The sequence below is a fragment of the Netta rufina genome, assembly GCF_964035555.1.
Source record: "Netta rufina genome assembly, chromosome: 1".
Lineage (NCBI taxonomy): Eukaryota > Metazoa > Chordata > Aves > Anseriformes > Anatidae > Netta > Netta rufina.
The window spans coordinates 202,364,042-202,378,092 of NC_140123.1; the positions used below are offsets into that span (position 1 = coordinate 202,364,042).

The window sequence follows — 14,051 nt, forward strand, 5'->3', positions numbered from 1 at the left end:
AGTAGGCCAAAACCCCAGTCACACCCAGATTCAGAGGAATTAAAATGCCCAAGCATAAAACCAATGAGCAAAGGGAAGAGCCCTGATTCTGGCAGAGCTTGTATTAATGGAAACACAAGATGTGAAGTTATAACTGCAAACAAAAGCAAATTCCAAACACCTCAGTATTTTTTTTTCTGGGGAAGGAAGGTCCATACCCCACGGCTGCTCGGCGGGTAGCTATTTTTGGAAGCCGATTATTCTTTTGTGCCCCTGATTCCTGGTCTACACCAGTGTAAGTGAAAGGGGAGTCAGGCTCTTCACGGCTGCTGACCGAGGCTGCTCCGAACCGATGACCCAGAGGTGAAAGGCCCCTTCTCCTGTTACTAATCCCGTGAGCCACACAAGCTCCTGAAAATGATTCTTTGGTTTTATTACCACCAAGGTCATTTATAAAATCATAAAACCTGGGGTAGGAAAGCAATCCGGTGGCAGCGGTGCACGAGCATTCACAGAAAGCTCTGTCCTGTGGCTGAAACGACAAAAGTTCGTCCCTTCTTCCACGGCACCTTGAATAATTCAGTCAAATAAATGCGAGGGGTTGTGATTAGCTGAGCGGAGGAAATGGATGAAACAACTTACCAAAAGCTAGTTCTTTATTATTGCAACCAGAAACGACCAAAGACTGTATATTTTGTATGTCTGCACATTACACGTGGAGGAAAACAAGAAGCAGGTTTGAGACATTCAACAATTCGAGATAAAAAAAAAAAATCGAACTCAAGAACTTTTCTTGACTGACGCACTGACTGGTAATTAGCAGGGACAGAATATAAATGAGGTGGCATTGAACAAAGAAGGTAACAGTGCACTTTTAATAAACCAATTTCATCCATATCTCCCCTGATTTGCAATTTAACAGTTCTATCAGCAAAGCCTCATTTCCCTAACTAGACTGGAGCTTTTAAAAACATGACTAATTCATTGTCATTAATATCAATTTGGATGCATTTAAAAAATAACCCTTAATATCTGTGCAACAGGTTAAAGGGCTGTACGCTCAAACCTCAGATGTTTCTCGCTGAACAGTTTGAAGTAGAAATATCCCCAAATTAAGCAATGAAATCCAAATGCTCCCTATGAATTCAGAAACAAAAGATTTATTTTTTTTCTTCAAATTTATTCTTACGGTTTATTTAGCTCTGAGACCACTGCACTACAATATATAATACTGTTGTTTTCTTCTTTTTTCCTCTGCAATTTTCCCCCTCATTAAAAATATAATACGCATTCACTTTGTTGGTCTTACCAAGGGGATACACAAAGCAGAAAAATGTATCTTCTGGCCTTAATGGCATCAGGCATCTCCTTCACCTAAACATGAACCTGACCATTTCGGAAAACTTGCTACCACTTGTTAAAAAAAGAAAAAAAAAAAAAAAAAAAATCTGAGCTCCAGCTACAGATTAACACACTGGAGCTACCATTAAAAGTGCAGAGCCCCTGGCCTAAGCCCTCAATTCAGAAGGCATTTAAGCACATGTATAACTAAGTGTGGGAACAGTCTCCTTGAAGGCAATAGGATTACTCACTTCTTAAGCAGTTACCACATGTTTAAGTATCTGAATCGAGGCCTAATTATGGTGCTGGTTGACTTCTCGTGTGCGCACCACTGGGGCAGATCTCGCCAATCCCTTAAAGCCACAAGGACAAGCGTGTGTTACATGGGCTTTTAATAGCTGCTAGGTTTGTCTTCTCAGGCAAACAAAAATAAAAATCCTCATGCCCTAAAAAATAAAAAGGTACTTTATAAATATCAGGTATTTACATGTGTGAAACTCTTTTAATGTGAAGTGTTTTTACACACCCATGAAATGTACAAGCAATGAAACGGTACATCGACAAAGACTAAAAAACAAAACCAAAGTATAAAATATATTACAGGTCCACCAAAATAAATTCACACTGAAGAAAAAAATTGACACAATAGAAACTTTGTTTTTTAAAAAATAGAAGATATTTCACAAAAGCTTGAACATGTTTATTTTATGTTAGTACTAAAAATCAAGGGAAAAAGCTTCATATATTCTTGTCACAAAAATATTTACCAGCCACTTTTTATTTCCACATTATGATTATCTGGCTCAGCGGGAGTAGAGGCTGAACTGCATCCAGACTACAGAAATCATTCCAGAAGGTCTCCTCAGTTTACAACTTACTGCAATTTACATTTTCTTCTCCTCTCGTCACCTTACTGCAAAGGTTCCAGAGGAATTCAAAAGAAATTGAGAAGGAAATATAACAGGTATGTACAACATTCAACTTTGTTGCTGCCGAGCCACAGGAGTGGGAGCGGTACCATTAACTACTGAAGTCTTCATATCGCTCTGTGCAAAAACGTCCCTCGGTAGGTGAAAGACAGCATCAGAATGTACCAAAATCCAACCCCCTGGGCTCGTACAGCCTGAAAAATGCAACAGCCCCCAACGGACAAGAGATCCTTGCCCTTGATTCACTGCAGAGTCAAACCCAAAACACCCAGTGACGGAGGGTGAGAGGCGAGCACACCGCATCCCTCTGCGATGGAGCCAGGGCCGAAGTGCTGAAGCGACCACACGACTTCAATCCACAGCAAGGTCTTCAGTGTGCTCTGTGCTTCCTCTTCTTGTGTTTTTTATCTTTCTTTTTGTTGGCACACTTGGAGCAGAACCACTGGATCTCTTCTGGGGGTGCAGTCGTGATCCCGACGCAAGGCCTGTGGAGGACAGGGAAATGTGGTGTCATTGCAGAGGAGTAACGTTACTTTTATTTCTTACCCCAAGAAATTAAACATTTCAGTGGGATACAGGATCTGGCCTTCCTCCCCTTCCTCCCCCCAAATTAGCAGAGCAATTATATCATCACTGCATTGATGAATACAATCATCTAACAGAAATGTAAAATAAACTTGCTTTGAAACAAGAAAATATATCGAAAGGACACTCAGATAAGAAATCGTTTTAATAGAAAATATGACCGCACTTTCAGGAATAATAGGCTAGATTTAAAATAATTTTAAATGCTTCTTTAATACATCTGCAAAAAAAAAAAAACTTATGATTTTATGTAGCTGGTTAAAAAAAAGGCCTAAAAAGTGATTAATTCCTCGAACCCCTTATATGAGCTGACATTTATATTACTGTTCATACAATGCTTCATAACTTGAAATGTCTATCTGTATACACTGTGCTCATAATCCTGTACTTCTTTCAAAATTACCGGAATCAGCCATATTTCCTCATCGTTTCAAAAACAACTGTTATCACCGATTCCCATTAATTAAAGTAACACTCCTTTAGTTTAAAATCTGCTGCTTCAAATTCCAGAGAAACAGAGATAAAAGTATCTTCCAGATTATTAAATTGGGTACAGCAAAGCCATTCAAATATTCCCAGCCTCACAAACAAAAAAAAAAAAAAAAAAGAAAAAAAAAGGGGGGGGTTAATAATATAGCCACAATCTGCGGGGAACGGCAGAACAGGATGGATGAGAACAACTTACCAGTGATACCAATCATCGCAGTCATCACAACCTATCATTGGACTGCCATCATCTGGCTTGTTACAGCCAGGACAGATCCAGATCTGGTTACCCCATTCGTCTCGGATCTGGTGCAAAGAAAAAAGGAAAGTTAGCTGGTTTGCAGGGCAAGCAGGCAGCAAAATCAACATTTAAATAATAATTAAACAACAAAAAAATTGTTGCTTATCCAACAAAGCTTTTCAATGGTCACCTTTCTTATTTAGGACTTCTCTCACCCTAGGTGCTCAGCATTAGGTTTTAATTGATTTTTCCTATGCTGTACTTGAGGCAAAGGCATGCATTTTTCTGTATTGTCCCGTGAACCAGCAAAGCCAGTTGTGCCACCCGACCTACTCACAGCCACTCACACAGAGCAGCCGGGGCTCGGCCACACAATTCCTGCTCTGTCTATACACCACCACGACTAGAAGGCTGGCTTTTCACATTTCTACCCTGGTAATGGCGAGAACGAGCTACAGCAGGCTCCTGCGGAAGATAACAGTCTTATGCACATGTAAAATATCCAGTGCAATGTGGATATGTTGCTTTATTACTTATTAGCCAAAGTCTTCAACTCGACTAGCTGATAAGATCAGGATATAAAAAAAAAAGTTGTTACTGAGTAACTTTCCATTCCCCTTATGACATTTATGTCACAGCACAATTTACTAAAGGGTAAATGAAACAAGAGAGGCAGATCATTTACAGTATTAGGCAGCTGCTTGCCGGGTTTATCATATTCAGAGTTTCATGATGTTTTTTAATGTTTATGCCCTGCCAGAGCCATATTTGTATTTTTAAATTTCAAGTGCTTTCTTTAACAGTTCTTTGGTAACAACATACGTGAAAAATGTCACAAAGTCCATCCAAAGAAGTGTAAATTCCCAATATGGAATACAGAATGCCTGGGGTATTACCCTGATTTCATCATTCCTTTATGGAGATTTGCACATTATAACCCAATCTCAAAAATATGAATTGTTTTGTTCTCAGCTTTTGTGCATTAGTGCAGTTACACATATCTAAGACAATAACTTTCTGCTATCTGTACAGCTTACGAATGCGATATTAAAAAGCAGCAGATGAAAATCCCCAGATGTTCTTAGGGGAAAAAAGAAAACACAACATAAAGCTACTACACGGTGGTCTGTACATCTTACACCCCTGCCAGAAAAATCAATAGGAATACACCAAAGCTGCAACCAACACATCACTCTCGACTGACTCCTCTTAAAGCCCTGCACTTCTGTGTGATCTAAAACTGGAAAAAACAAAGCCCAGGAATATTAAGCAGGGACCAAACCCTTCCCAACCGCAACGTGCAGCATCACACGATGAACTGGCTTTTGAAGCTCGCTGATTGTAAGGCTCAGTCCTACCGCCACGCTCCCACCTGTGGGCACTGCCATTTGGCACGTGCCCCATCTGGGCGCTGCCAGGTTTGGGCACCAGTGGTGACACCTATAGGGAATGCTGCCTGACACTGCCCCATCAGGAGACAGACACCCCAAATTGTCCAAACTTAAGTTTTCAGGGGGATGTTTTTTGGCAGAATGCTCTTCTCGGTGTTTTAGAAGATCACGGGCTGGAGGGGGGCAAGGTGGTCCACCAAAACCTCTCCGTGTTTGTTAAGAACTTGGGCTGCTGAATGAGGATGTCAAAATGTCTCCTAACTTCGTGTTCCTTGACGAGCCAAGGGTCGTGGAAGGAGGGACAGTGTGTGACTGCCCAATGCTATTTTAGTACAAACCATTTCGAGTTAACGATCGGAACACACTTACTGAGATACTATCCCGCAGGGAGATCCCACATAATAACTTTTGTTTTCCAAGTATAACATCATCCTTTGTCCTTCCGTGCAGAAGGGAGTCGTGTACCCCTGTCACACTGGCTCCAATCTTATCTCCCCGAGAGCTTTCCCATGCGCCCTTGGGAACGCCATTTCATCATTCTGTGTCCTGGATTCCCTTCATACAAGGGGCTAATAATTATTAATTATTCCCTTCTTCTCCAACCTCTTTGTCAGCTTTTTGACTTGGAAACTTCTCACATCGGGAGTCTCTCTGCCTGCATACCTACTTGGATCCTACTGCAGTAAAGCCCTGGTTTCAACTATAATGTTATAAAAGAAAAATAAAGATAACCTGGAGCCTACTGAGTACGGTTCTCTGAATTCTCCCTGAGGTGCTAAGTGTGTTACCACTGAAGTACTGGCCTCAGGAAAAGTTATAGGTTTTCCTTCTTTAAACTATCATCATCTCTAAATTATTTGCCTTTAATACTGCGGAAAATTTGCTGTAGTGCAGTACTTTGAAAATGCTTCCCTCCTAGGGTGATTTTCAAAGCTTCTGGACACTACTGTAATGTGTAAGAGTGACACCACATTTATGCTGTGATGGAGAAGGTGAGGATACATATCCTTCACCCTGAAGATATGCACAGCTTATGTGAGGTAGTCGAGTACTGTAACCAACTCTGGAGTGAAATGTAGCAGCTGTTTAAATAGAGACCAGTAACATGATACAACAGTTAAGCAAGGAAGAGCACCTTCTCCGTTAGAACCAGCAGGGTAGATTTACACTAGGAATCTTTATAAAAACAGGAATTAAAAAAAAATCATGTGCATGTTACAATTAAAGTAAACTCTGTAACAAAAGCAAGTTTCAGGTGCTTTAAATGGTGAGATTTTTAAACTGGCACCCGCTATAGATAAGCAAGGTGTCACCATCCAAGCTGGAACTCAGCCAGGACGGGGAGGATAACAACACTGCTGCTACTGTTGGTGGTATGTGCTGCTCCTCAGTGATCAAAAACGGTAGGGCTTCCGTCTTACACTGCATCTAGAGCAGAAATTTGCTGTAGCAAAACAATTGCAGTCCTGCCCAAAGGTGTGTCCACACTCTTTTAGAGAATGTAGTTCCTGTGTTGTGTTGTACAGGAGACTTTTCTAAAGGAATGAAGAAGTCTTAATGCTGCCAGAGAGACCAAGTTCAGAGCAAATGTCGAACAGACTGAGGAGCTAGCTACAGACTTCGAGAAGCACAAACATTTACAATTTCTCTATGTTGAGGAAACCAGAGTAGTGTACTCTATGCACCTCAAATGATGGCTAAGTCACGTTCTTGATGTTGTGTGAGGGCTTTGTACTTTACCCGACTGACAGCAAAATCTATGGCGAGTTTGACATTTGAGGTTTCAATTCAGTGCTTATGAAAGCATCTATAAAAAAAATCTCCATCTCCAAAACTTTATGCTCTAGCTCAGTTAGGTGAGGATAAATGGGATATAACTGGACTTGTTAGAAGAAATTTAAGTGTTGGGCTGGAAACATGGGAAAATACCAACCTAAGTAGTAGTGTTTTAATGATTAACCTTTCAAAACAAGTGCACGGAAGCAAGAGGCAGATAAGAGTTGCTTAGTGGAGAGCAACATCGCAAGTCCGGCACCCTCAGTTTGAGATGAGTCACCACGAAGCTCAGCAATTGAGAAGATGAATGTGCCGGGACAACACATGGCAGCACGCGTTACCTACCACGTAAGTACTGACAGTCTCGGTCACCACGCTCCTGACAGGCGCTTTGGAGCCTCCGGCCGCAGAGACGGCTGGAGATGGAGGTGGAAGCACGACTGGCGAGACCGTAGGCTGCGGAGGAGGAGGAGCAGGAGCTGGAGGAGGGGTGACATGGACAGGAGCTGGCACCGGTGATGGCACAGGTGGAGGTGTTTTGGGCCGGCTCGCAGGAGTAGCAGGTTTGGCCTCCGGGGCTGGCACCACTTTGCTGATGACTCTGAAGGACCAAAAAATGAGAATCGTTAAGAGCTGATGGGAAAGAAAGCACCGCTCGATCACCGAGCAGATACAGAGAAAATATAGTGCAGCTGATTCACATCACCTTTAAGTCAGCACTGAGGCTGTTTCAACCCAGCACAAGGGCTGCTCTCATTGCTACACCCATCCATTCACAGACCCTGACGAGCGGACAGGATAAAGTACAGAGCTATTACAAAGTGAATGTCGGGACAGCCTGAACCACTCCATAGCTCGCTGTCATATAAATATTCTCTGTGGCTTCACTAAACCTTGTTTCGTTAAGTTTTATTACATTAGCTCAATTTGTGGGAAATATTAGAAAGGAAAGTTAATCAGCTGTGAACAGCACTGATTTTAATCTTCAAACTGCGAGACGATATCATCCTCTTAAGACTCTACATTAGGGGGTTCTGCAAATATTTGCTAGTTTGGTATTTCTTTCCTCAAATGTTTATGAAATCAGCAGTAGATCTAGTCAGGACAAATAAATGACGCACACTATATACTCAGCAGTTAAAATATTGCTACTTACTCGAGTAGCTGAAGTAGACAGGATGTAGCTCTAGTAAATAGACAGTATAGAATAATCTTGCCCAGGAAGGGGGATATATGGGGGACCCAGTATTTATTAACGAATGTTGAGACATGGTGTTATTGATGTGCCTGCATTTTAACAGACAAGGCCCTTACAATACGACTCGAGACTGGAAACACGAGAAGAAGGAAAAGGGCTTTTTGTAAAACAAAACAGAAAAACCCCAAACAAAACACAGGCTAGGACTATTTGTTTTTACCACATTTTGGTAAATCATTTAACTTATTTATATATGAATGGTAACTGTGGGAGTGCAGTTCATTTGTGAAGGGACTGGAGGAAGAAGGAAAATTAAAGAAAGGTTAGACATTCCAGGAAGGAGGACATCTTAAGAAAGGAAAAAAAAAGGCAGACATTGGTAGGAAAACCATGATGAAGATCGAGTTGGAACAACTCCTGAGAACGAGGGGAGGAAAGCCCAGCTCCACTGTCAGTGGGAACTTTATGTGCAGCTGAAGAGTTTTCTGCAGCTCCTTTATGATATTCAAAAGGCAGTATCGATAACATCGGAGACCTTGTCTGCAATTCAAGTCAATAATCCAAGCCATCATTAGAGAACAAGCTGGAACTACATGATATTTAAAGCTCAGCTGAGATAATCATGTTTTTCTCCCTAGATACGCCACTTGCCCTACTAAATCAGAACTATGGCAAGTACGAGGAAAAAAGAGTGAAAGGAAACAGAGCAATGGGTTTGTGTTTATTGACTAGTCTGCCACATCACATCCAGGGAACCATAACACCGACCTTCTGAGACCCCATGTAAGTGACTACCGGAGGAAAACCAAAACCAAGGAAGTTTAGAAACTTAGAGTGGAGCAGAATCTAAAAGCTGATGGATGGTCTTCCTGGCCATCCCCTGCACTAAAGGCTTTCACACTGCTTGAAAGTCATCTAGTGATTACTTCAGGGGCCTGATTTCGGGGCTCAGGCTCCCCAAATGTGTCTGAAAGGTTCCAGACTGTGTGTCAAACCAGAGCACTCTTAACTCCCTGCCTGCAACATGCAGAAGGAAGGAGGTCCTGCTATCACGTTGTCCTGGGAGCAACCTAGACGTCTACTCCTGCCCCTAGTTAGGGGGCTACCTTTGAAAAAACGCTGTTATCTCCCACCAAGCAAGCTTTCTCATTGGCTCTTCAATGTCTGTGATGCATTTCTGGTTCAATGAAAACCTTAGCACATGGCTCACTTGGGCTCTTTCAGGCTGGCCACACACCATCTCTGATGCTGCTTTTGTGCCTTCCTCCTTCCACTGTTCCCAAAGCTGAACGCTCAAGACCTTGGGTAGTGGCACTACTCCCATGGCTTGCACAGTCACCCCTTTGACTTGAAAGCCTCCTCTTCATAAAAATAAAATAAAATTTGGCAATAATAAAACTGTGGAGAGGGACAGAGAACAAAATATTTGGCTCAGCAGAAGTCATTTGTAGGGTTTCAAACATCATTATTCCTGCTTTCGCTGTGCCCACTTCTACCCCCCTCCAAGTAAACAAAGTCCTGCCATGAGTTCTTCAGAGAGTCAACCCTTCCCTAGTCTGTACTAGGAAAAGTATTAGCTAATAGGACTTTAAACACAACTTTGCACACAATGTAAACAGTTTAAAAGAAGTATTAGCTAATACAATTTGAATAAGAGTGACCATGCCCAGCGAATGTATTAAATTAAATTATAGTTTCCTGGCCAAGATAAAGCCAGGTTCTCCTCCTGAACAGGGTCTTCAAAAGCCATTCTACTCATAAGTGCAGAAACTGTAGGGAACATCACGAATAAAATCTTCCAAAACTACAAATATTCATTAGCGGGTGACACATCCCCATTGATTGGCTGGTTTGCTTCAAGTGTGCAATTAAGACACGTTCAATATATAGGGCAGCTTGTTTATCTTGATTTTTAGAGCTCAGTTATCAAAACGGGAGATCGGCATTTTGGAGCACGCTTGGGCCTACCACTCCCTTGGGCTAATAAAGTTCTGAGACTTTAGACTCCAGAGTGGAGAAATGAATGGCTTCGTGCTACACCATTAGAGGCGATGGAGTAATCTCCGAGAGGGTGGTTGGGCCTGTCCTCCTTCCTGAAAAAGGGGCTGCACACATGGCAATATGGAGGTGGGGAGAAATCAAAGGGAAATAGCAGTCCCACGACTAATAATTAATGTTACTTCAGACTTGGAGAGAAACCTGATATCAAAACAGTATGTAAATGATGGCAAGATTTACGAGATCTATTTTATAGACAAGAAAAGTGAGGCACGGAGCACGCTGCAAGTAGGCGGTACTCGCTGTAGCAAAGCTTCGATCCTCCTGCTACCGAGGTCCATGCTAGGTTTTAATCAGCACTTTTGGACATCACCATACCTATATCGTTATATTCTATCCCAAATGAGTTTTTCCTATGCTTCCAAAATCAGGACCTGTAAGTCTGTAGGTACAACACTACATAAAGATGAAATTTCACCTCCTTTCCCCTCCTCCTCATCCATAAACTCAAAAACTGGAGCTGGATTAATACTTTTTGAAGTCATAAAACACAAATGAACGTCAGCCACCATCAACACGCTCAGAGTCCCAAGATGAGAATCACACTTCTCTCTGCAGGCTGCTCGCCTGGTGATGTATCACATCTGTATTCTACACTGAAAGATAAAAATCAAAGCTGTTTTTGAATCAAAACAGTTCCCCCAGAATGAAGAGGTGTGAGAAAACCCTTGGAATAGATGTGGTAACAAGAGCCTCCGTATATCATAACTAAAGGCTACCACTCCCTTTTGAAAAAACAGAATTAATGTAAATGTTGTGCACCTGGTTGTGCCCAACCTAAATTCTCTTTGGATTTCTCCTTAAATGCTAACAGGAACTGTACTTCTTAAAAACCTCGGTGCTTTTCTAACTGAACACATGTATCCATAATATGTTTAAAATAAACCCTTCACAACATTAGAGTTAATGAAATCCCATTTTCATCACTACTCTGGAGCAATCACTCTGTTCACATAGACACATCCAAACCCAAACTGGATGAAAACGGCGTTGGCTCACAAGCAAAGTGCAAATTCTCCCCAGCTCTTTAGCATCACAACAGGTCAGTCAGTTTATAATCGCCTCTAATTGGCATGAGCTAACACGCCACATCTGGAGCAAAAGGAGGCTCCAAGGTGTGAAATAGTTTGCTATCTTTGGAAGCAATTTATTTGATTTCATTCTGATCCTTATGGCTGAAAGCCCCGTTGACTGCTTCATATAAACATAAGGAAAAGACACGTGCACTGAAAGGAAATGGCTTTTCAAAAATAGGATAAGAACCACAGAGCTGAATGTCTGCTATGAGCGATGGGCTCCAAAAAATGCTGTGTCAGGACTGAGAAAGGTCTGGTCAAGAATTATGGGAATCTTTGTTTCTTGGAGGTCAAGCTCCTTAAAAATTGTTTCACGTAGGCTCTGCCTAAAAGAGGACAACACTTTAGAAGTTATAATGACCCATTTTTAAGCAAGAAGCATGAGCTAAAGGGTCTCTGTACACAGAAAAATGTCACCACCAACCATACTGACATAATTAAAGCTAGCACAACTGCCACTCATTATTATGGGTGACATTTCTTATCTATTAGTGTTGATATTCCCTTATTGATACAAGTTCCTCAATGCTAGAAAGAGAGGTGGTGCAACTATTTTAATTACTGAGAAATCTCACATTTGTAACTGAGATTGTTTCACCAGAAAAAAAAAAATAAAATACTGAAATACTCTAAGACCTATGGGTAGAAGTGTCAAAAACACCCAGGGGAATTAGGAACATTTCCATATGGTTTAGATTCCTCACAGATTAGAGCTGATTTTGAAAATTTTATTCCAACCCTGGAGGAGAATCGGTGTAATTTAAGCTCTGTAATGTAAGCTAATTCCCATATTACTTTTAGAAAGGGAAATTTAGTTTTTATCTCTTCTGCCCTGCTGAATATTTTATTCTGTGCAAACAAGTCGTATTGGCAAACAGAGGCTCCACAAATATGCGCTATGACCAGCTTGCGTGTTTGCAGGGTGCCAAAATGCATCAAACCTTCAGCCAAGCCCCTAGCAATTTTGCAAGTGAAAAGACTTCAATACTTCACCTTGAAATAATAATAAAAACGTATTTTTGTGTGATTAATTGCTTTTAGGGTGATATTCTTCTCTACCAAAGAAAACAAGCAATGAACACGTGTTCCAAGACACCGTCTCTTTCTGTTGACACTGCCTGGCCAAACACGGGTGGCACGAGGTCCTTGTAAGCACCTGGGGTTTTGATGGTGCACACAGAGCTCCTACAGCTCACTCACCATTTCATCACTATGGCAAAACCCCACAAACATCCCTTCCTGGACAAATGAGGCTAGCAATTTCACAGGCATCATGTCACCTAATCCCATTCACAAGTTTATTGAGCTTCGTCTTAAAACCAGTTAATCTTTTCGTCCCCACTATTACCCTGCTTCAGGATCGCACCATTCTGGTGGCACAGAAACCTCTTCTAATTTCCAGCCTCCATTCATAGCCAATTAATTCCCATTTGTTTTTGTGCCAACATTGTTCTTTAGCTTAAATAGCTTTCTCCCTGCAAAATGTTTACTTGCCTGATGTATTTGTAGCCAGCAATCATATCCCCTCTTCACATGCTAGACTAAACAGACAAAGTTGTTCTCCTCTCCTATCATAACAGAGACTCCTCTCTGCTTCCCCTACCAGTTCTCCAAGCCCTCCTTCGCACCTGCTCTCAACAATTCATTGTTCCTGAAGCAGCGTTCAAGACCTGAATATAACATTTCAGGTGAAGTACCAACAGCATCTCAGATGACAGCTTGGACACTTCCACTATCTCTGCTAAAATGACCGCTTGCAATGCATCCTATGGTCACCCTTGGATCATGGTGGCACCTCCACGATCAACTCATGATCCATCACCCACTTGACTCACCTACCAACTGGTTCTAAGTTTCTCTTGGCACTCTTCAAATGCAAAAGCTTTAACTGCATTTTTTCTTGTATTGAATTAAAAACGAGTTTTCCCTTGTATTTGAGGGGACCAAGTTCTTTCCAGACAGTACTGACACCGTCCTTCAACCTCATTGACAAAAAACGACATCAGTGCTCTACCTTCTATTGGGACTAAATTTTTACTGAAATCATTAAAGCAGACCAGTCCTGAAACACATCCTTGAGCATGTTCACTAGTGACCTTCTCTCTGGTTAGATAAGCTCTCTTATTACTCTCAGTTGCTGTCTACCTTTGAGCTAGTTCCTTACTAAACAGCTCCTCTGCTAATCCCTGTCTTTGTCAGCTTCACTATGATAGTATTAAACATTTTCCTAAAATCCAGGGAGCTCAGATTTGCTACCTTTCATTCATCCCTTCTCCCGACAGGAGGACAGCTGTCAATTTTATTCCAGCCACGCACATATGCGTGTCCCAGCTCTTCTCCACTGCAGCTGAGGCTTTCCCTTGGAGGGGAAGCAATTTGATTATGTACTCAGCAACTGCTTCTTCTTGTACTGCAAAACCAAAAAAAAAATTGCTCTGCAGTGGGAGGTGGAAGCAGTCACTCTCAGCATTGGTGGTGGAAACAGATATCTGAGATGCATGGCAAAAAATCAGCCCTGCCCAGCCACATGTCCCGCAGGGACTGCCAACTGGACCATGTGAAAGTAGAGTAAATCAGTTATCAAAAATTGTTATCAAGCTGATTTAGTATGGCTTACTTCCATGTTGTATTTTATTCCATTTATTTCTAAGCCTTTAATTAGCTCTTCCTCCAAAATTTGTTCTGTAATTAAATGTATTGCTGTCATCAGATACCTCGATTACTTTGCCCTCCTTCCACATTTCTGTTTTCCCTTTTATATTATTTATTAAAATAGATTTAACCAACATTGAATTTTAAAATAAAACTAAATGTATTCAAAACTTACTTGTCACTGAGTCTGAAAATTCACAAGCCAGGTATTTTGTAACTTGGGAGGAAGATTATCCTGTTCCTTGACATCACTTTGCAAATGTCCTTATATTTTTGCTTCTCAATCCATTACCATTAACTTTCACCACTGTCAACCTACTGCCGTTATCCCACTTGTCT

General features: G+C 41.5%; 1 protein-coding gene across 1 annotated transcript in view; it reads right to left on the reverse strand.

The window, feature by feature from the left end:
- Positions 1 to 623: 623 nt before the first annotated feature.
- The window catches only part of TAF3 (TATA-box binding protein associated factor 3), a 114,182-nt gene continuing 100,754 nt past the window's right edge, over positions 624 to 14,051 (reverse strand). The window contains exons 5-7 of the mRNA XM_084292566.1: positions 7,074 to 7,329; positions 3,520 to 3,626; positions 624 to 2,734 (exon numbers count right to left, since the gene is read on the reverse strand). Coding sequence (XP_084148692.1) covers positions 2,620 to 2,734; positions 3,520 to 3,626; positions 7,074 to 7,329 — 478 coding nt within the window. The 3' untranslated portion in view covers positions 624 to 2,619. The remainder of the gene's footprint in view (positions 2,735 to 3,519; positions 3,627 to 7,073; positions 7,330 to 14,051) is intronic.